The sequence below is a fragment of the Lineus longissimus genome, chromosome 16 (assembly GCF_910592395.1).
Source record: "Lineus longissimus chromosome 16, tnLinLong1.2, whole genome shotgun sequence".
Taxonomy (NCBI): Eukaryota; Metazoa; Nemertea; class Pilidiophora; order Heteronemertea; family Lineidae; genus Lineus; species Lineus longissimus.
In genome coordinates, this window is record NC_088323.1 from 5,915,396 (window position 1) to 5,935,324 (window position 19,929).

The 19,929-nt window shown below is 41.5% G+C and overlaps 2 protein-coding genes across 5 annotated transcripts; both read left to right on the plus strand.

Annotated features, from left to right (window-relative positions):
- The first annotated feature begins 592 nt into the window (after positions 1 to 592).
- Positions 593 to 2,978, plus strand: LOC135500631 (isatin hydrolase-like). The gene is made up of 4 exons (XM_064792188.1): positions 593 to 793; positions 1,151 to 1,378; positions 1,746 to 1,958; positions 2,311 to 2,978. Exons 1-4 carry the CDS (start codon positions 693 to 695, stop codon positions 2,531 to 2,533), a joined length of 765 nt encoding a protein of 254 aa, XP_064648258.1. The 5' UTR covers positions 593 to 692; the 3' UTR covers positions 2,534 to 2,978.
- A 687-nt stretch (positions 2,979 to 3,665) lies between these two features.
- On the plus strand, positions 3,666 to 19,300 carry LOC135500590 (melanopsin-A-like). Of its 4 annotated transcripts, none has more exons than XM_064792135.1 (4): positions 3,666 to 3,777; positions 8,944 to 9,907; positions 10,132 to 10,255; positions 17,394 to 19,300. In XM_064792135.1, exons 2-4 carry the CDS (start codon positions 9,005 to 9,007, stop codon positions 18,665 to 18,667), a joined length of 2,301 nt encoding a protein of 766 aa, XP_064648205.1. In that variant the 5' UTR covers positions 3,666 to 3,777; positions 8,944 to 9,004; the 3' UTR covers positions 18,668 to 19,300. The 4 variants fall into 4 exon arrangements, with proteins under 4 accessions (XP_064648205.1, XP_064648206.1, XP_064648207.1 ...); XM_064792136.1 differs by lacking the exon at positions 3,666 to 3,777 and adding an exon at positions 7,188 to 7,342; XM_064792137.1 differs by lacking the exon at positions 3,666 to 3,777 and adding an exon at positions 7,579 to 7,720.
- Positions 19,301 to 19,929: the final 629 nt, after the last annotated feature.

Here is a 19,929-nt window from a genome sequence, read left to right on the forward strand (position 1 = left end):
TGCTGATAACTGCCGTAGCTCTGTGACGTTTATTTTCCTTGGCTCGATTCTGCTGCTGACTTTAAGGTAAAGGACATTTTTTCATAGTGCCATTAAATCAACCGAAGTGCTTCCAATTGTACGAATTGCGGTACGAATCACCACCCAGTGGCTGTTTTTTGTGCTGCAGACCTTTCCCAGGCCTTATCAGGCATCACATCTAGGGTAAGTCGGAGGGCCTGCCCTGAGTACACAAGTTTTAGATAAGATCTCTCAGCTCAGTATATAGGTGGGGTCAAATACCTGGGTCACCAACACGCACAACGACGGTAGATCGGCATGTCTAGTCTAGTCAAAAAAGAAGATTACCACTGACCTCAGAACAACCCCTTGACACAGAATAGAACAACTGGTAATGAGCGGTTGTTACCGCAAAAAAGACAAAGGAAAAAACATGTCTAGATAAGTCAATCACGATACCTCTTCTGGCGAATTGCCCGAAGAATCTTTAAGAGTGTTTGGATTGTCTTTGTCTTTGTCTTTGTCTGCTTTGTTTTGTTTTGTTTTCGTTTGCTTGCACATGAATCCTATATGGCTTTCAGATTCAAAAAACAATACCGCACCCTTTTATCTTTGTCGCCGCCCTGTTGCTCAGCACCAGTCACGCAGCACCCAGGGGGTCAACCATCTTCGAGGCCAACCAGCTGGTGGACATGTCACACGACTTGCGGGAAAAGATGGCGACGTGGCCCGGACACACCAAGTATGATTTCAATGTCGACGTTAGGGGCATAGCACCTGGGAAAGACTTCTAGTGAGTGCTAGTGCCTTATTTTTCTCCTTCTATTCGTTGAAAACCAATATAAAAAGATTCGTGGAACCATGCACCCGGTCAGCCATCGAAGATGTCCACTTTGGTTTTGTTCATCTGTATTCAGCCCGTCCGGCCTCGGGCCATGAGCGAAATCAATCCGTGCGGGTTTGAATTGTAGAGAATTTACCCAAGAATTTACCCCGTGGCTGACTTCTCCATTGGGGTCTTATTGGAGAATGCATTGCCGGTAACTTGACAATAAGAAACGTCAAAAGAGAGAGCCAGATAGAGCTTATATCGCCTCTCTGACGCTGATTCCCATTTCTACAGAATTTCCTAATATTATTTTTCATCCAGTCTTGAGTTGAACAGCCTGCATTTGTCCGAGCACGTCAGCACGCACATGGACGCCCCAGCACACTTCGCCAAGGGCAAGTGGCATGTGGATCAAATCCCCACCCAGAACATCGTCGGGGCTGGTGTGGTTGTGGACATCAGCGACAAAGCGTTCAAAGATCCAGACGCCGAAGTAACCGTGGATGATTTGACGAAGTGGGAGGAGACGTACGGGAGAATTCCTGACAGGTAAGTTCACGATCGTGAACTCCCTCTCCCATGGCCCCGGCGATCCGTGTCAAGTGCCCATGAGAGGTGAAGGCGTACAGACGCGAAGAGTGGCCATGAATGGCTCTTAGCGAAATGGTCGGAACTGCCGGACCGGGTCATGCCGATGGCGTCAACACGACCTTCGAGACCGATTTACGTGATGTGTTCCTCGTGATTTTGTATTTCATACCTATACCATTCGATCTAAAAAGGTAGTGAGAGGAGAAGAGGAATTGTCAAGTTGGTTGCGCGCAGAGGCGTTGCGATGGATCCCGCGCACCGAGGGGTGTAACCTCTGACCAATACATTATTATCTTTCTGATACGGGGTTCTCTTTCCGATCTAGGGCGTTCGTGTTCATGAATTCGGGCTGGGAACATCGCTGGAACAACATCACCGCTTTTCTCGGCAATGACAAAGAGAACACGACAGGATTCCACTTCCCAGGATTCCATCCCGCAGCAACAAAGTGGCTAGTCGACAACCGGGATATCATGGCTATTGGGGTTGACAGCATCTCATTGGATAATGCTAGGACGAATGATCATGGCACGCACAGGTAGCACGGCGGAGAATCAAAATCCTCAACTCCGAGCATTACGCGGTTCCGAGCATCACGTATTCCTGAGTCCGAGCAGTTTTTGCGGTGGAACGATGGAGGACTCGGAACCCGGGAACACGAGATGCTCGAAACTGCGTAAAGCTCGGTAGTTTCTGATTTTGATTCTCCGGGGTGGGTAGGAGTCGGTCCAACTTCCAGTACAGCAGGATAAATGCTGTGTAGTCCGTCATCAGGTTGCAAACGCAGTCTCAAGGTCTTTGAAATTGGGTGAATAACACTCTGTAACGTAATTCGTTCAAAAATGGATGAATATACATGTAATTTGAATCCTCTCAGTATTTTGCTTCAGATATGCCATGGGCCATAACGTCATGGGCTTCGAGATGGTAGCAAATCTTAGCCGAGTCCCACCACGTGGCTCCACCATTTACGCACTGCCGATGAAGGTGCACGACGGAAGTGGCGCCCCAGTGCGGATACTAGCGGTACTAAATGGAGCGGCGAATCTGAACAGCGGGTTGTTTATGCCTTTAACAATGATTCTGTGCTCGCTGTTGGAATATTTGGATTAACGTCTGACGAAAGTCATATCAATCCGAACTTAGCGGTCAGGCGCTATCCGTTTTTTAGATGGTTCAGCACAGTTTTCTGCCCATGGGCTCTCAGTGCCGCATAACAAATATGAGTTCCGGGCAATCAAAAGTTACCTCCAGATTTCTCTATTTCACCCAGAGGCATCCTGGCCACGTATTGCTCCATTCTGCTGCGCAATCTCATCATATACACAGTCTCAATTTGCCAAAAGAGTAGGTCAACCCAAACATTACTTCAGACCAGGCGCAAAAACAGTAATACCTTTACAGCGTTGTGCATTTATGGTGTAACGGAGGAAGAAGAGACACAACGATTCCACTGAGGAAAGTTTTGTTAAGAAGTTCCACGCTAGACATCCGATTCACACCTTCATAATAATTTTATTCTATCTTAATTACTGCATATACGTGTATGCTATATGTTATTTAGCTGAATAAATTAACAACAAATCATTCATGGATTATTTTGTCCGCCCGTTAGGCCTCGGCCGATTCATTGGTCGGCTGCATATGGCACACAGCGTATGGTACCCGTACTAATATTCTAAATGACCCCCCCCCCTTCTATAGGGTATAAATACAATATATATTTTTGGGCTTCTTCTGGGACTTTTTTTAACTACCTACGTTTGTTTCACCACTGTCATTCACGCGCCCTTCCGCTACATGGATAATGAGTAATACCTACGTGATATAATAGATGGCAATAGTAGACCTTGAAACCCAACGCAGTCGCGATATTACAACGATATATATACAAATGCCTATTTCGTCATCTCGATGGGCGACATGCAGGACAAGGCCAGGCCACTGCCTCCGGAGTGTAGCGATGAGAGGATGCGGATCTCCGTGCAATCAACACTGTCATCACATGTTTCAGCACACAGAAAATATATTTGTATGTTTTTCCCAAGCTGTTACTTTAACTGTTCAAATCCACCGGCTTAAAGTTCCAGGAAAAAGATCAAAGTTACCGGCGGCACGGACTGTGGTAAAAACCCACAAGCGTGACGTCACTCTGGCCTGAAGCCTGGTATTAAGCGGCCTCCCCTATGAATGGAATAGTCCAAGTAGGGGTTACATAACGGTTCATTACAGCCAGAATGTTTAGAGGGGAAGGTTCGCGGTGTGATTTGTTTCCGTGTTTACCATAATAAGAAGATGAGATGCGGTTTTTGAGAACGCGATGATACGCCAGTGGTAGGCTACATAATGATGATATGGTAAGTAAAGGTTCGTGTATAGTAGGGTCTTGACAATGCCATTTGGAAAACCTAGATTCTTGCCTTTGGTTGGTGCTACCGTGCATTACTCATCCACTGATACTGCTCCATCACCTTTAAAGGCTGCTAAACCTTCATTAAAAAGCTTGTCTCTCTCGTAGCTACAGTGGAACCTCCCTTAGTGGAACCTCTCTATCAAGCACAACCTCTCTATTATGGACACTAGTTTTGGTCCCAAATTGGTTGTTTCCATTCAAATTGACCTCTAATCAGGACACCTCTCCATTATGGACAGCACTTGTCAGTCCCAAGGGTGCCCTTAATAGAGAGGTTCTACTGTATATGTAAGGTAAGCAATTCCCTAGAGTTTTGAAAGATTTCCCCAAGATCCAAATATGTTTAACAAGGATCAAAATCATAGTGGGGTGTTCTCGGCATGGACGAATATTTTTTCCTTTGTGTTAGGCTGTTATCTTGGACAGACATCTGCAAGAAGTCCATGAGGCCAATGTCATGGACGATTGCGACAAGGGCAAGCAAGAGCCCAAACAATTCAAATGAACACTCAGAAACTGTCAGAAGGCCTGAGTTATCTTCGGACAATGCCATGCCACTATATGACCCTTTTTTCCTGGTAAAACGCACGGCTGCTTACTGCCCGAACAGACTTCATCAAAATTATGTTGCAGAAAGACCACACTCCCTTTAATAGCTTCAGCGCCAACTACAGGTGCCATCTTGGTTATTCTTTTCCAAGCCAGTACCCTTAGGTCTGTTTTCATGGCCATTATAGGTGCACACAGTTGCCAAGATTTCGGAAAGTTGCCAATGATAAATCAATCATAGAAAAATTCAAATTTATGCCAGAAAGTGTCTCTTGAGTTTGTTACATAGGCCAAAAGTGTCTCTGTCCCAAGTTGAATTTGAAGGGGGTTCCTGATTTGTTGCATTGGTTACCCTACTCTGGCGTATTTTATGCAGCCACATAATCCTACTACAGGCCTCTGCGTGTAGGCCTACAAATCATCTAGCCTCACAATCCTCTTAAAAAACTTCGAACCACCATCTATCCCAATTCCAAGTTGACACATATATTATAACAATACAATACAATATGATATAACAACAAGTCCTTGAAATTTTCCTGTTTGGCAGCATGCTTGCCTATGTCAACTGTTATTAATTAATTTAATCATCAGGCAATGGCCATAAATTGTATTTACACTGCAATCGCAGCTTGTATTGACATTGATGGGTCAGTTTGGTGTGAGTTGTCCTGGGCAATATTTGTGACGTTATTTCTGTAGCTTTTGCACCGGAGCTGGAGTATGGCGGGATAAAGTCGTGTTGTCTTTTCATCACAGATGGCACCTCCTTCCTAACTTTTCCCCTATTCGGAATCCCTATCCCATGATTCCCGATTTTTGGGGCAATCCCGATGTCCCAAAAGAGACCATGAGTATGCCAGTCCGATATATGCAGTGGAATACTGTACCTTCCTCGTTTCGAGAAAGTTTTATCTTTGAAGTGTTCTGGTGGGATTACAAACTTGGATTTAAGATAAGAGATGCCATGAAATAGTATCCAAGAACACCTTTGATTTCCATGAAAGAAGCCGGCGAAGCACAAGCAGGTACATTGGATGACTTCCCTGTTTCAGAAGCCAATTAAATGTCAAAATGTCTGGAAAACCCAGAGGCCTGAAATGATGTACAATTCATGTAAAATCATGGTAGCTGATATAAAAGATCTGATTATTTTCGTGTTGGGGTTGATGAGAACCATGCAATTGCTTTGCAAAACATCTCATCTGATCTTTAACTTGCTCATCAGGTAGATCAGTGATCCATCTCTCTCTAGTTTTCTTAGGTTTCTTCTTCTTCTTGGCATTTGATTTACTATTTGTGGCTACATCTTGAGAACCTGGCTGTTGCATCTTGCTCCTCCCTTGATCCCTATAGCGCAGTCTCTGTTGAAACATGGCCATGTTTTTGCGATTGTCATGATTGTAGTGTAAACGCGAAAAATAAGCAACTCACAAAATATCTGTTTTACAGTATCTTATCAATATTCCTTTACTTCTGGACAGTTTTCTTGCTGATATCTCAATCAAGATACTTTTTGTTAGTGCATACTCAAATGTCAATCATTTTATTGCATCCGGATGCACTTATAGTGTGTGTACCCTGTATACTCCTGTGAATAGAAAACTTCTTTGACAAAATAAACAACCCAGAAAAATGAGTTATGATCATAGCAATGAGACTGAATGATCATCGATACATTTCAGATAACGTTTTGTCGGAGCAGCAAACGTAAGCCGGATGTGAAAATATCCTATCTTTAAGAGTTGTGGCTTTCACTAAATGTATAAGGAGCCATTAAATTCCAGTGTACTAAAGCGCCCAGCAAAGAACCAATTCAAATCACTGCAACCATAATTGCATGTGACCAAACTGCAGACAAGAGATATTTTGTTGCACTACAGAATTGTGTAAAACTGCATTTCTTTTTTCCTTGACCACCAGTACGACAGCGTCCCTTTAACCTTCCAATTTCCTTGTATGTTTTTAAAAGAAGGTAGTTCAGCCAATTAGCCTACACTCAACATTTTCCCCATAGCCATGAGATAACATCATACCAACATTGAACAAAATCTTATTTTGTTGTGGGAAGATCCTGTATCTTATCGGTGTTGTTGTTGTTGATGAAGTTTCATTGGCCGAATACCAGGTCACAATATGAAAAAGTAATGTATGACTTTATGAGGCTTATTTTGCCCCTTAGCAATCCTTTAGTTGTTTTCTTCCTAAGCCTGTTGAAATCGCTTTTATTCAGGTTGTTTCTATAAGGCTCTTTCATAAAACTTGGGTCATGCAACCTTTCTCCATCCCTGAAAGCTTCTTGTTTCTAAAGGAGTAATTTTCATTAGCCTACGTCAGTTTGAACAAAAAGTCTAGGCATTTATATGTCCCGTTTTGTGAAACACCTTGTATAGGTTATAGTCTGACAACGTTCTATTAGCCGCCTCCAAAAGTTTTTGTCTGAATTTTCTGTAAAGCTCATGTGATGTCCGACTATTTACAACAGCCTTTCCTCATTGGTGGCATTGGCAATTTTGCTACATTTGCAGGCTGTCAGAAGTGCATTTTGTTTCTGTTGTTTCTATTCTCTTCTGTTATACTAAATCAATGGAATGGGGTTGTGGTTACTGTCTGAAGTATGTTTTTATTGCCGAAGAACTAGCCAGGTAAGATTTGTTGTCGGCACTCTGTTTATGCTATTATCTTTAAACAGTTGCTAAGTGTTCATTTGGATACTGGATGCGGATGAAAGTAGGCCTAGGGGTGGGAACAGCTATTTATTTTGAGATTCAGCCATATTTATTTGGGGGGCATTGGTGTCTTTGTTTCATTTTGATTCAATCGGCTTCACAAGTTGCTGCTGAAAGATAACTGTCATCTTCAAAACATGCTTACCTGTACCTGGCTTTGGATTATGTCAACTTGGCAATCTTTTGTCTCGAAGTTCTTAAGACAGTCAAAGTTGGACTTGGATTCAATTGGTAAGTTGAACGCAGTTTCTCTTCATTGGCAACTTTCAGTCGAATCCTGTGGACCATTAATGACATCATTGGTGCCAAAAACTATGTATTTTCACCTCAATTAAAAAAAAAGCCATACAAACATTGAAATCAGCTACATAGATATTTGTTATCAAATCACTGACCTTTGTCAATGGATTTATGGAGAGCAAAACCATCAGAGATAGCAAAATGTTCAATATGTTTTAGGAGAACCATTCTAGCCAGTTGCACCTGTGCGATCTTGTCCAGTCATCATGTCGTGGCAACGTGGACTGATTGTTCAAATGCGCGACAGCGAAAGGCGTACGAGGGAATACGTCCCCAAATCTCATTCCCAGATGGACCCTGCCCTCTAAGGTCAGATTTACTGTCTCTTGAGACTCACTCGATTTCGATCAGAAACGGTTTATCTGATTCCGTATTGTCTCACCATGGGTTTGGCGTTGAGACTTTATATTGGTTGGTGCTCAGATTAGCCTTACCGACAAAAACCACTTGTACTTCAGGTACTAGCCATTAACAACCAGTGATTGGGTATTTTTGTTACATGCAGTTTAGTTGCATCATTCTTCTGCTGAAAGCTTCATTTACAGATAACTGAAATTCCGAGGTGTAACTGTTGTGCAATAGGCCTGGGCTAGATGATAGCCAGGATCAGGGAGATTATTTATTTCTATTTGGATCTTGGATTGTACCTATCTAGGGAAGATTCATCTTTAGTTATCTTTCTAGCCTGAGGTCGGCCTATATAAGCCTCGCGTACACCACCTGAAAATGGACCACCAATCTTGGTTCGCGAACCAATGTCGCACCATCGAAAATACACCAAGCGCGTACACCAGCGCTACAGCTAGTTATAAAATCCGGCAAGAGATGGCGCGCAAACAATAAGCAGAAAGCGCCATTTCGAAAGCGCTGCCTGTCGCCGAACCATCTAACTAGCTAATTGCCGATCCATCAGCGCGTACACCACGACAAAGCCGAGCTTTTAACAAGCCAGGCGAATTCGTCCGGTAATTTGTACCGGCAATGGATTGCCGAACAAATTTGTCGCGGCAATGTAGTGGTGTACGTGCAATTGGTCCACCAATATTTCGTGGTGTACGTGCAACTATAATAGTCAGGAGGAGTAGCAGGCCTTGCGATAATTATTGGCAATTATATAAAATACAGTGTTCCTATGGGGTGACAAGAATATAATCTTATAAAGTGTGCAAAAAGTCCTCGTAAACACTTATTTTTTACATATAATCAAGATTGACTTTTCTCATGGGGCTTTCGTCCACTTGAAATTCAATCACCAGACATGGGTCAGTACATATTGATCGATAATAACGATAATGATATATATAGGCATATATGCAGATAATTACATAAATTACGAGAGTGTTATTCTTTTCGATGCGGGTCAGTCGGAAATGCTGGCAGTCGTCTGGGTTATGTAAGTAATATTAAAGGGACAATATAGGCAGCAGCTAGGCAGGCAAGATAGAGTTACACAAAGTTGCCAATAGGGGTCTCTCACATTGGACCTTGTTTAATGCTTAATCACTTAAGAAATGTCCTCTTTCTCTTTTCAGTTTCTCCCGAATGGTAATATTTGAGGATTGAATGAGAAACTGGTGAAAAACTAAAGCAAGGATGGCAACGGACCCAGGATTAGCTGCGACAGTGAAAGTCACAGTTATCGACACACTGAACACATCAGTTCTTCATTTTGAGAACGACTCACTGTATCATGAACATCACGGCCCGCCTTACTGGACGCTACCCGTCAAGATCATCTATTCCTGCACGATGTTAATTTTCATGCTTTTGGCGTTTATCGGAAACCTAATGGTACTGACCGTCATCACGCGGCACAAGATGATGCGAACCCGTACGAACCTGTTCATCGCGAACTTAGCAATGACGGATTTTCTCGTCTCGATTTTAAACATGCCTTTCTCAATTGGAACTGTGCTGTACGGCGATTGGCCATTCGGGGAGGTCATGTGCCAAATCAATGGATTCTTTATGCCACTCCTGTTCATCTGTTCGCAGCACACGTTGATGTACATGGCGCTGCATAAATTCTTCACGATAAAATACCCATTTAAACGGATCGTGACCGTACGCAGGGCCGTAGGAATGATGAGCGCGGCATGGATTATTTCCGGTGTTCTAAGTGTGCTGGCCTTAACCGGCTTGAATCATATCTTATATAAACCATTCACAACGCAGTGCGGTCCGGAGTATCCCCAAGACAAAAAAGGTTACATTCATGTGATCATCATGACTATTTTAACCTATGTCATCCCAGTTTTTGTCATGGCATTCTCCTTTATTCAAATGTTCATTGAGATTCGAGCGTTTTCGCACCGATTGGAGAAACACACTAATCAAGACAAACAGACAATTATTGATCAACAAAAACGGGCAATTGTAACAATGTTTATTGTGATGGTGATGTTCCTGCTCTGTTGGACTCCGTACACCGTTTACGCCATTGCGTCATCGATCATCAGGGACAAGGAGACAATTCCGCATATCGTCAATGCTATTGTAAGTACACTTTTAAATGACTTATACGGCAGATCAGAGCCTATTTCAATGGGCTAATCACCCATCCTGAAGATTGACCAAACAGAACCTTAGCCTATGAGTGGCAACAACTTCTTGCCCAATCAAAAGCTGTCTTATGTGAGATGTCTGTAAGTTTCGACCAATGACAGCTTGCCTATTGTCACATGATATACGACTTGACCAATCAGTGATCTGTATTTCAGGTGTACCTGTGTGGTTACATGAACAGTTCCCTCAACCCCATCATCTATGGATTCCGGAACCGGTCATTCCGGAATGGTTACAAAGAGTTCTTCTGTCAGCGGGACTCTGGTGTTATGAGTGAAGGTGAGTTGATATAGATTTTAACACCTTCACTGCCGGGTTATTTTGGGGGAGTGATATATTTTTGAATTAAGAACAAACAAAGTGTCTCATCCATACTTGTTGTTTGGTGAAAGCAGCAGTGTAGTACGGTTGGCTCTAGGAAAATTCGTCCCCGGAAAATTCGTCCCCGGAAAACTCGTCCCCGGAAAATTCGTCCCCGAGGATAATTCGTCCCTGGAGAATTCGTCCCCGAGGATAATTTGTCCCCGGATAATTCGTCCCCGAGGATAATTCGTCCCTGGAGAATTCGTCCCCGAGGATAATTCGTCCCTGGAAAATATGTCCCCGAGGAAAATTTCGTCCCCGGAAAATATGTCCCCTAGGATAATTCGTCCCTGGGAAATTCGTCCTCGAAGATAATTCGTCCCCGGAAAATTTAACAAAAGTTGAAAGTTTCTGACATTACTTTCTAGTAATACCTACTACTTACTACTTTCGACTTTTCTCATTCATTATATCTCTCTTTACTGCCCTACTAGCTAGTTACCTACTCCGCTCTTTTCATACTAGTAGGTAGAGGTAGGCAGGCGAAATAATTTTTTTTTTCAAATAAGTATTTTTACTGGTCAGAATGAAAGAAAAGCTCTAAATTCTTCAATAAAATATTTCGCCTGCCTACTTCTACCTACTATAAAAATATAGGGGTAGGTAATAACTAGCTAGTATGGTAGTAAAGAGAGGTGTTACACTGAATGAGAAAAATCGAAAGTAGTACTACAGTCCATTCGACAAGACTTAAGAGTCTTAGAAAGTAAAGTCAGAAACTTTCAACTTTGTGAAATATTCTGGGGATGAATTATCCTCGGGGATGAACTTTCCAGGGACGAATTATCCTCGGGGACAAATTTTCCGGGAACGAATTATCCTCGGGGACGAATTATCCTCGGGGACGAATTTTCCAGGGACGAATTATCCTCGGGGACAAATTTTCCGGGGACGAATTATCCTCGGGGACGAATTTTCCGGGGACGAATTTTCCTTGGGGACGAATTATCCGGGGACGAATTTGCGGGGACGAATTTTCCGGGGACGAATTATCCGGGGACGAATTTTCCTGTAACCAGTACGGTTAATGATTGAAGCTATTACTGAGTAATGCCAGTTTAAGGCATTTGTGTGTTGTTTGAGAGAATGGCCTAATTTGGCCGCTGTCGAATTCCGACTGTGTGGCTATGCTACCGTGATGCAGTTTTTGGCACCAGGTTGGTGACTATATCATTGTCGTCAGTTTTCACCAATCGATTTCACCATAGTCAATACAAGGTGTGTATATAGGCTAGTCCTGTACAAAGTGGGGTCAACCTACTATTTGTTTGATATCAACGATATTATACCCATAATACTGCAGTGTTTGTTTATCAGTAATCACCATCCAGCTGTGTCTTGGCCCAGCTTTTGGATGTAATTGCATTTTTTAGTTCTTGAGATCATCATTTCAGTATCTTTTTCGTAACTGTTAACATGCTGATTTGAGTACCTTTTAGAATGTAACTATCATCATTAGCCAACCGGTAAAGGTACCTAACTGCATACCTTCCAACGGGCCCTCATGAAAATTGTTAATCGCTGGAATCAATGAATCATGTTCATTTATACCATGTTGCCTGTGGCATATTCGAATAACCCAGATTTCAGTGAGACCTCGGACATAAGGGTTTGCCTTGAACTTGAAATCCTAAAGCAATTAGAATATCTCCAAAATGAAGTGAATACCCATTAAAAAATGGGAGGTTGTTCCCTCTAAAACAAAGAACTGACTCCCACCCTTTTAATGGCATTCAGATGAACATATCTTGTTCCAGCCAAAGACTAACCTCAACAATGCTTTTGGCTTTTGCATTACTGTACATTGGCAATGCATTGCTGTGCATTGGCAATGCATTACTGTGCGTCTTTGTGCACTTGGGGGTGGGGTGTTGCATGAGTGACAGAACCAACATTACCCATGCTTTTTCATCACTTTCATTACATTTTCAGCATATTTTTACTAGCTTGCAACCCATGTGAAATGTCCCTGGCAACGTAATGTCCCTAGTAACACAATAGCAACCATTTCAGTTCTTTCAAACATTTTATTTGAAGCGGACCATGTTGCAGAGAAAGCAGTTGACAACCAGATCCTGCTACAAAATGGACTCGCTGATAGCAAGGGTAACACAGTTTGTGTAAATTGGTGTTGTGTTTGTATGTAAGGTAAAATGGTACAATTTTAGCCCTGTTGCAGCTATAGCTTATACTGTGCAGCTTCCCGTACAGTAATGTGCACAAAGGCAATAATTGTACTGGGGCTATAATTGTACCACAATACCTTATAGTTTTGGTGTTGCATTTATTTTGGCTGTGGTTATTCTTGCAAGACGGTATTTCCTGCTGAGAATAGTAAACAATTACCATGGAATAGTTCACTAAATAGTTAATGGGTGTACTATTCATTATTACTGTGAATATAAATGATTACCATTGAATTACAGTAAAGTCTTGAAGAAACAATAATCACACATACATGTACTTTCAAATGAATATAGCCAGGTGGCATTTTCGTATCTGCACATGAGCGACCGATTCCCACGTAAGATCAGCCTGCAAGAATAGCCACAGAGTCTATTTTTTGGTTTATTTTGGTCATCTCTTACACTATTCTACATAGTATACCCCCTTTCTGGTTATTCTGAAAATGCCCCAAAATGATATTAATATTAGTGGTGTGGAGACTTTCAAACTCATTGCGTTCCGTACTAATCGCATGCCGTGATTATTTTAAGTGGTCCGCCTTTCGTATTTGATTCGATATATGCAAAGCGACCGGGGGGGGAGGGGGGGGATCATGCAACTGTTCTGAAACTTGCAACTCACACAACGTAGTGAGTGTAATGGTTACGTATGTATACACTGTATGTAAAGTGTAAACAAAATGCATATATCGATCATGTCCATCGAATCTGAAAAAATTTGTGCAGACCCATAACAATTCTGGTTCCAGTACAGTTTGTCGCGTTCCATATGTGCCGCGCGTTGGCTGATCCTGCATTCATGACGCACCGCACCCACAGTTACGACGACGGACGTGAATCCCATTGTTTCCTTCCTCGTGACGCAATTATTTCATGACGTCATGAGCCATTGACCATTCACACAAGTAGATTTATTCACACCGGCGCCACTGAAGTGCGGGTGTGGGACATCATGTATTTTTTAAAATCATCTGCTAGGACATACAGTTGTGTGAGTTCACTAGAGCTTGTATTTGTACATCTGTCTGAATGTTGTATTCAGAATTGGACATTTTTCAAATTTTGAAGATATGCGAGTTCCCAATATCAAGCCCTGGCATGGCAAAGAAGATTTTGCACTCATGACGAAATGTCCCATATTTCCTTTATCTTTGAGAGTTCAGATCTAACTGAGGTATCACCTTGTTTGTCTTGAATATATCTTTGCATTGAATTGATAAAAAATGATTATCTGAGTTCAGTTGAACTTGAGCTGGCCTTTTAATACAAGACAGCATTTTGTCTTTCTGAAGTTCCAATTTCTTAGTCTTTATCAATTCTTTCAAATACTTTTTATGCTGTATTTGAGTATAAAATGATTCTGTCAGTACAGTGTGGATTGTATTCTTGAACAAATCACTCTTTTTGGAATCATAAAGATGGCGTGGCTTGGTATTTTTGTACTTTCATTTAATTCCATTGAGTAAGTCTTCTTGGAAAGGGACAGTATATTACATCCCGAGTCTTTCTATTTACTTCTCTTTCATCATCATTTTATTGACTTGTCCCAGTTGTTCAAAATAAGGTCATTTTTGTCTGTCTGTATTTGTACTGTTCCTGCCCTTGTCTCAATAATAGGCAAAACATGATTTGTGATAATTTGGAGATAAGAAATTTAAAAAAAAAATTAAACATGCAAAAAAACATGCATAGATCGTCATAATATACTTGACATTGTGCCGTTTTTGTTCCTATCGATCCGCGCCCTGGTCTATTATCGAATGTTCACAAATGTGGCCTGAAAATGTTAAGAAATGGGTGCCTTGATTGTACTTACGAGCTTCATATTTTCATATTTTGCCGATCTATGAGAAATTTGACTCATATACCAAACCTCCGATGTCCAATTTGTTATATAATTCTATCTTATTTTCCACCTCAATATATAATTCTATCTTATTTTCCAGCCTCAACATCACTCAATCTTATTTTCCAACCTCGATATAACTCTTATTTCATTTTCCAGCCTCATTATGTAATTATATCTAATTTTCCCGCCAGAATATTTATCGAAACCTTTCAAGTGGATGTACGCATTGTCAAAATTAATTGTATTTTTCTCTGCAGTGTACGTTAGTGCTCGGAGATTTTCAGCTATGTCTGTCTTGGCTTCCTTAATGGCTCGGAGGTACTATCGGCTGTTATTTTCATCCTGCATCGCGTGTATTGCTTTACGCGCTGTGTAAATGCATCCGCAACTGAAGACCAATTCCCACATACAAGTTTCTGATTCGAACCCTGTATTTGTCAGAAGTAACATCACCCGCTGCATGGATAGATTACTCAGCAGGCCAAATCTAGCTAAGTGATCTGTGCTGGAGGGTTCATCCCCATTTCGCCTACACCCATTTCGCCTACACCCATTTCGCCTACAAAATTTACCCGTTTCGCCTACTCACCATTTCGCCTACTCACCGTTTCGCCTACACCCATTTCGCCTACTCACCATTTCGCCTACTCACCGTTTCGCCTACACCCATTTCGCCTATTCACCATTTCGCCTATTACCCATTTTGCCTACATCATTTCAAATGTTTTATGATAGTGACTTCAAATTCAAAAGATGTTTCAGCCTTCTAGTCTAATTTGAAATGTCTATTGGTGCCAGAATTTTGTAACGCTTTTAGAAATATGCAGTTTATCCAACTGAATACCAACTAAATACTATCAGACGAACTGAGTAGGGTCATGAGTAGGGTCATGATTTGGCTGAAAACAGTGGAAATATCATGGTCTCTCAAATTTGTCCAATTTGAAGAAAAAACATTTGTGGACAACCACCAGTTTTAATAAAATTTCACCATTTACTCGCCTGACTGTCTGGAATGTCATATCCAAATTTCAGATTCACAACCCGAAGCATTATTTGATGCAAGGCGGTCAAACTGTGACAATTTAACTGGAAAAAGGCTTAAAAAATCAATGGTGGTCTTGTCTCAAGAGGCCGGGTTGGAATGATAAAGTATGGTAAAGTTTAACTGGGAAATATGCTATAATATGAAGGAAAAAAACCAAGCTCAACAATTCGTAAAATTGTTCAAATGTCCAGCGCACACCACTCTTTTCCTTTTTAGTAGGCGAAATGGTGAGTAGGCGTAATGGTGAGTAGGCGAAATGGTGAATAGGCGAAATGGGGGTAGGCGAAATGGGGGTAGGCGAAATGGGTAATAGGCGAAATGGGGGTAGGCGAAATGGGGGTACACCGTGCTGGAGTATTGAACAGTAAATGAGAAGGGACATTTTCGTGAGCGGTGATTATGTAGTAGCATGATAGAAGGCTAAAAAGCTGATCATGCAAAGTTTACTGTAACAGAGAGTTTTCTGGAGCAATGCAATTGTGATATAATTTTGTAATCCTTCCCTAAAATAGGATGGTATTTTTTAATTTCTGTATTAACCATTACATATTATCTGTTCTTGCTTCAACCCCAACAGAATTAAGGAAAGATACTAATTTACTAATACATTTACTAATGCTTTTTATCATAATTTGTTAATGCTGCTATTAGGATGCACAGATGTGTGATGAAGGTTTGTCTGCAATTAATACAATGTTTCCTGTGCTGGTCTTGCCAATTTTGATATTATTCAATAAATGAACCTTTCGTTTCGAAGACTGATGCTGCTTGCAATAGAAAATAAAAAGAGGCTGCCTACTAATAGCTTAGATTTGAGAAAAACCCACAAAGTTGGAACTTTTAGCCCTCTTTATCTCTGGTTTTTGGAATATGTGTAGTCTCCAGTTTACATTGCTGTTAGTGTTGGTGATGATAAAAAAGATATGCATTAGACACAGCAATTAATCAAGAGATGGATTTTAAAAAACACACCATTTTGATAGATGGAACGCGGCTAAAGACGAATTACTTCGTAGTTAATGCACATTGTGGTTCTTCCTTTGGGAGCAGCAACTTTGAATAATGCGATATTTCTTGCTTATTTTAATAACCTTTTGTTATTACTCACCCATCCTCCCATTCCTCTGGGCTTATGGCTTAACGTGTATAGCTCGTAAGCGCCTTGCGAACAAGTGATTTCTGTTGCTGCAACCTGCAACAATCATCGCTGTGATAAGTGTGAAAAAGATTGCTCGTCTGCAGGTAGAACTGGTAAATTACTTGGTATGCAATTGATGGCAGGTCGCATGTCCAGCAATCGCCAAGCCTTGTCAGAGGCTGCAAACAAGACGAAAGAAAGACCTTTTTATGACCTGACAATCATGATTGCAGGTTGCAACAACGAAAATTGTTATTTGCGGGGCACTTGTGAGAACTATGGCAATTTCTGACAAAAAACCCTACGTTTAGTTGGTCTATTGGGTAGTACATGTACTCCTAAAAGTGACCCATTTTTCAAAGAATTCAGTTGACTACTGAGTCATAGGAATTAACTTTTTGAAACTTGCCCACCTCAGAGGAGAACATATCAGAGAACATACTGTAATGTATCGTAATTATATCATGTGTAGGTTTCTCTTAAAGTTTACTAATGCTATTTCCGTATACTTTGCATAATGTTAGGAATGCTTTGCCTTGGACAGTTACGTTAGTATGTATAATTATTCAGCTCAATGACTGCTGGTTAGTGTTGTGTCGTAAAATTGTAAGCTTACACCAATATTTTAATCTCGAGACCCTGGCCTGATAAATTGTTAATTTACCAGCACTCAGTCACACCCTGTCTTAAATGCCAAACGCACTCGGGAAATGTTAGTTTCATCCTAATAGTATAAAAAGCAACAATTTGGAGTAGTTTCAACCCTTCTGCTCCCGTCCGTAGGTTCGACTGTTGGAGAATCGATATAACACTTATTGTCTTCCTCTTTCCAGGAGATCTTCAAGTCAGCGGAGCGCACAGTACCCTGCAGCGAATGACCAGCACATTGTCCAGCCACAGCCCCACCAGTAGGCAACAGTCGATGAAGCAAAACGTAAACCAAGCGAAGAAATTAACGGCCTCATATCGCAGCGAGCGACAGTCCTTAGTGTCACAGAAGCGACCGAGTTTCAAGGATTCCGCAAAAAAGGTTTCACTTTCTAGTGGCATGATTACGTACATGAAAAACGGCAAGATAATAAAAGTTGAGTATCCGAAGGAGAAGCCACCTTTGAAAAGACAGCAAGGGTTTGATCATACATGTAGTTCAAATGGACATATGAAAGATGGTACAGTATCTGATGATAATATGAACTCTGATGCAAAGAATGGCATTGTGCGTAAGGAAACGCATGATCAAAGTAATTCTGGCTTGCAGTCACAGGGCGACTCAGAAAAAAGTCCTACCGGTGCAAAACAGTCAGGCCCTGGTGTTGAAATGATGAGTCAGAGTAGTAATTTGAGTCTGTATGACAATGTGAATGATTTAGAGGGCGATTTTAAAACAGCTGAGTCCGATTTGGAGGACGAGGTGTTTTTGCCGACGATATCTTGGATTTCTACTGAGAGCCGCCCAAGTTATTTGACCTTGCACCCAAGGTCGAATTCTGGTCACGAGAACTTTGGTATTTCTCCCAACTCTCCGGGGAGCCCTAGAGACATTTCTCCTGGTGCTCTTGGGTCTTGTGGAGGAGACCGCAATTGTCTGGTCTCTTCACCGACTCGACTTCTTCCCGTAGCGGAAGACACTGAGGATGTCAGCGACAGTGCGAACTGTAAGACAATGACGGTTATCAACCAGCCGCAAACTTCACATCATAAACTGCCAGGTCTCGATCAGAAACCACAATATTTTAATAAGTGTGATAAAAAACCTTCCAATTTGGAACTAGACGGTCTGAAAAACCAGCCGTTAGATATGGGTGGTGTAACAGCTCCACTCTTGAGCAAAAACAATCATACTGAAGTTGTACCACCGCATAATACTGAACGGCGGCTCTCAAATCGTGATATGCGGGCAGACTTTTGGAACACAGAAATAACCAACATCCAGCAGTATTATAGTCCAGCAACGAGCAAGAAAATAGTTTGCCGTATGCCCTCGATGGATTCGCTTTCTCCGATGATAAAGCAAAGGAATCGACGAAGTGCTGGGCCAACTAAGAGTGATACGAGTCTGAGTAAAGGTCGTCTGTACGATATATTTGTTTCGGATAATAAAGCTTAGTAACAGACATTGGTTGTGTTGGGATTTTTTTGCCCAACCATTTTATCCTTTGTTGAACACTGATTATACTGTAACAGGTGTCTGTTTTGTCAGTCTTGTTTGAAGGTCCATGCTGTTTGTTGAAAAACTTTTCAGTCCTTCCATAAATTTACTGTGATTGTCAACGACCACATTCTGTCAAAAAGAATGTGGTTTATATACTACAATTATATGCTGCTTGAAGTACTTCCTGCTGGCTTGAGAAAGGTCACATTTTTTATCTGTTAGGATCAGGATGTCAATCAATTTTTATAAAATGTATAATGGGATACTGCCAAACAAATTTTAAAATTTAACACTTTAGGTTTTTACGGTTGAAATGACCTAATTTAATCGCATTGAACTATGAATCCTTTTAACAATGGCACTTATTTGGTATATTTAAGATGATGACCTTTTTTAGCTCACCTCTTAGCAGAGGTGAGCTTATCCCATACCGTGGCGTCCGTCGTCCGTCGTCGTCGTCGTCGTCGTCGTCGTCGTCGTCGTCGTCGTCGTCGTCGTCGTCGTCGTCGTCGTCCGTCGTCCGTTAGCAGGGCACGTTTCGTAACTGTTAGAGCTATTGAGTTGAAACTTGGGACACATGTACCCTTATGTAATGACACCTTGGAGACCAAGTTTCGGTCCGATTCGTTTCATGGTTTGGCCACCAGGGGGCCAAACGTTAAAAGTGAAAATATGCAATATCTCCCTTAATAGTAGTCGGGAAATTTTGAAAAAAATATGATAGGTACTTCTAGCAAAGGTGCATCATATATCCTCCGGGTTTTTGATTTGACCTCCTTTTCAAGGTCACAGAGGTCAAATGGTGTAAATTGGCCGTTAGGATGTAACAATGGCACGTTTCTAAACTGCAATGACTATTGATACCAAATTTGGTACACATTTACCCCTTAGTCAGGTGATCTCAGGGACCGAAGTTTGGTCCAATATGATTCACCACTTGACCACCAGGGGGCAAAATCCAAAAACCTTAAAAATGTGATTATTCCTTAACCTCTTGCCCGATTGCCACCAATTTGATATCATGGGTACATCTAACCAATATACAGTATATGTCACACGGGTTTTTAATTTGACCTTCTTGTCAAGGTCACAGAGGTCAAATGGTGTAAATTCGCCGTCAGGCCGTAACTATGGCACGTTTCTTAACTGCAATGACTATTGATCACAAATTAAGTACACATGTACCCCTTGGTCAGGTGATCTCAGGTACCGAAGTT

Excerpts from the sequence above, each read along its gene's own strand:
- LOC135500631 (XM_064792188.1), top strand. The coding sequence starts at position 693 with ATGTCACACGACTTGCGGGAAAAGATGGCGACGTGGCCCGGACACACC. Across the intron at positions 1,379-1,745 it reads TACGGGAGAATTCCTGACAG|GGCGTTCGTGTTCATGAATT; the intron begins GTAAGTTCACGA and ends TTTCCGATCTAG. Across the intron at positions 1,959-2,310 it reads AATGATCATGGCACGCACAG|ATATGCCATGGGCCATAACG; the intron begins GTAGCACGGCGG and ends ATTTTGCTTCAG.
- LOC135500590 (XM_064792135.1), top strand. The coding sequence starts at position 9,005 with ATGGCAACGGACCCAGGATTAGCTGCGACAGTGAAAGTCACAGTTATC. Across the intron at positions 9,908-10,131 it reads CGCATATCGTCAATGCTATT|GTGTACCTGTGTGGTTACAT; the intron begins GTAAGTACACTT and ends TCTGTATTTCAG. Across the intron at positions 10,256-17,393 it reads CTCTGGTGTTATGAGTGAAG|GAGATCTTCAAGTCAGCGGA; the intron begins GTGAGTTGATAT and ends TCCTCTTTCCAG.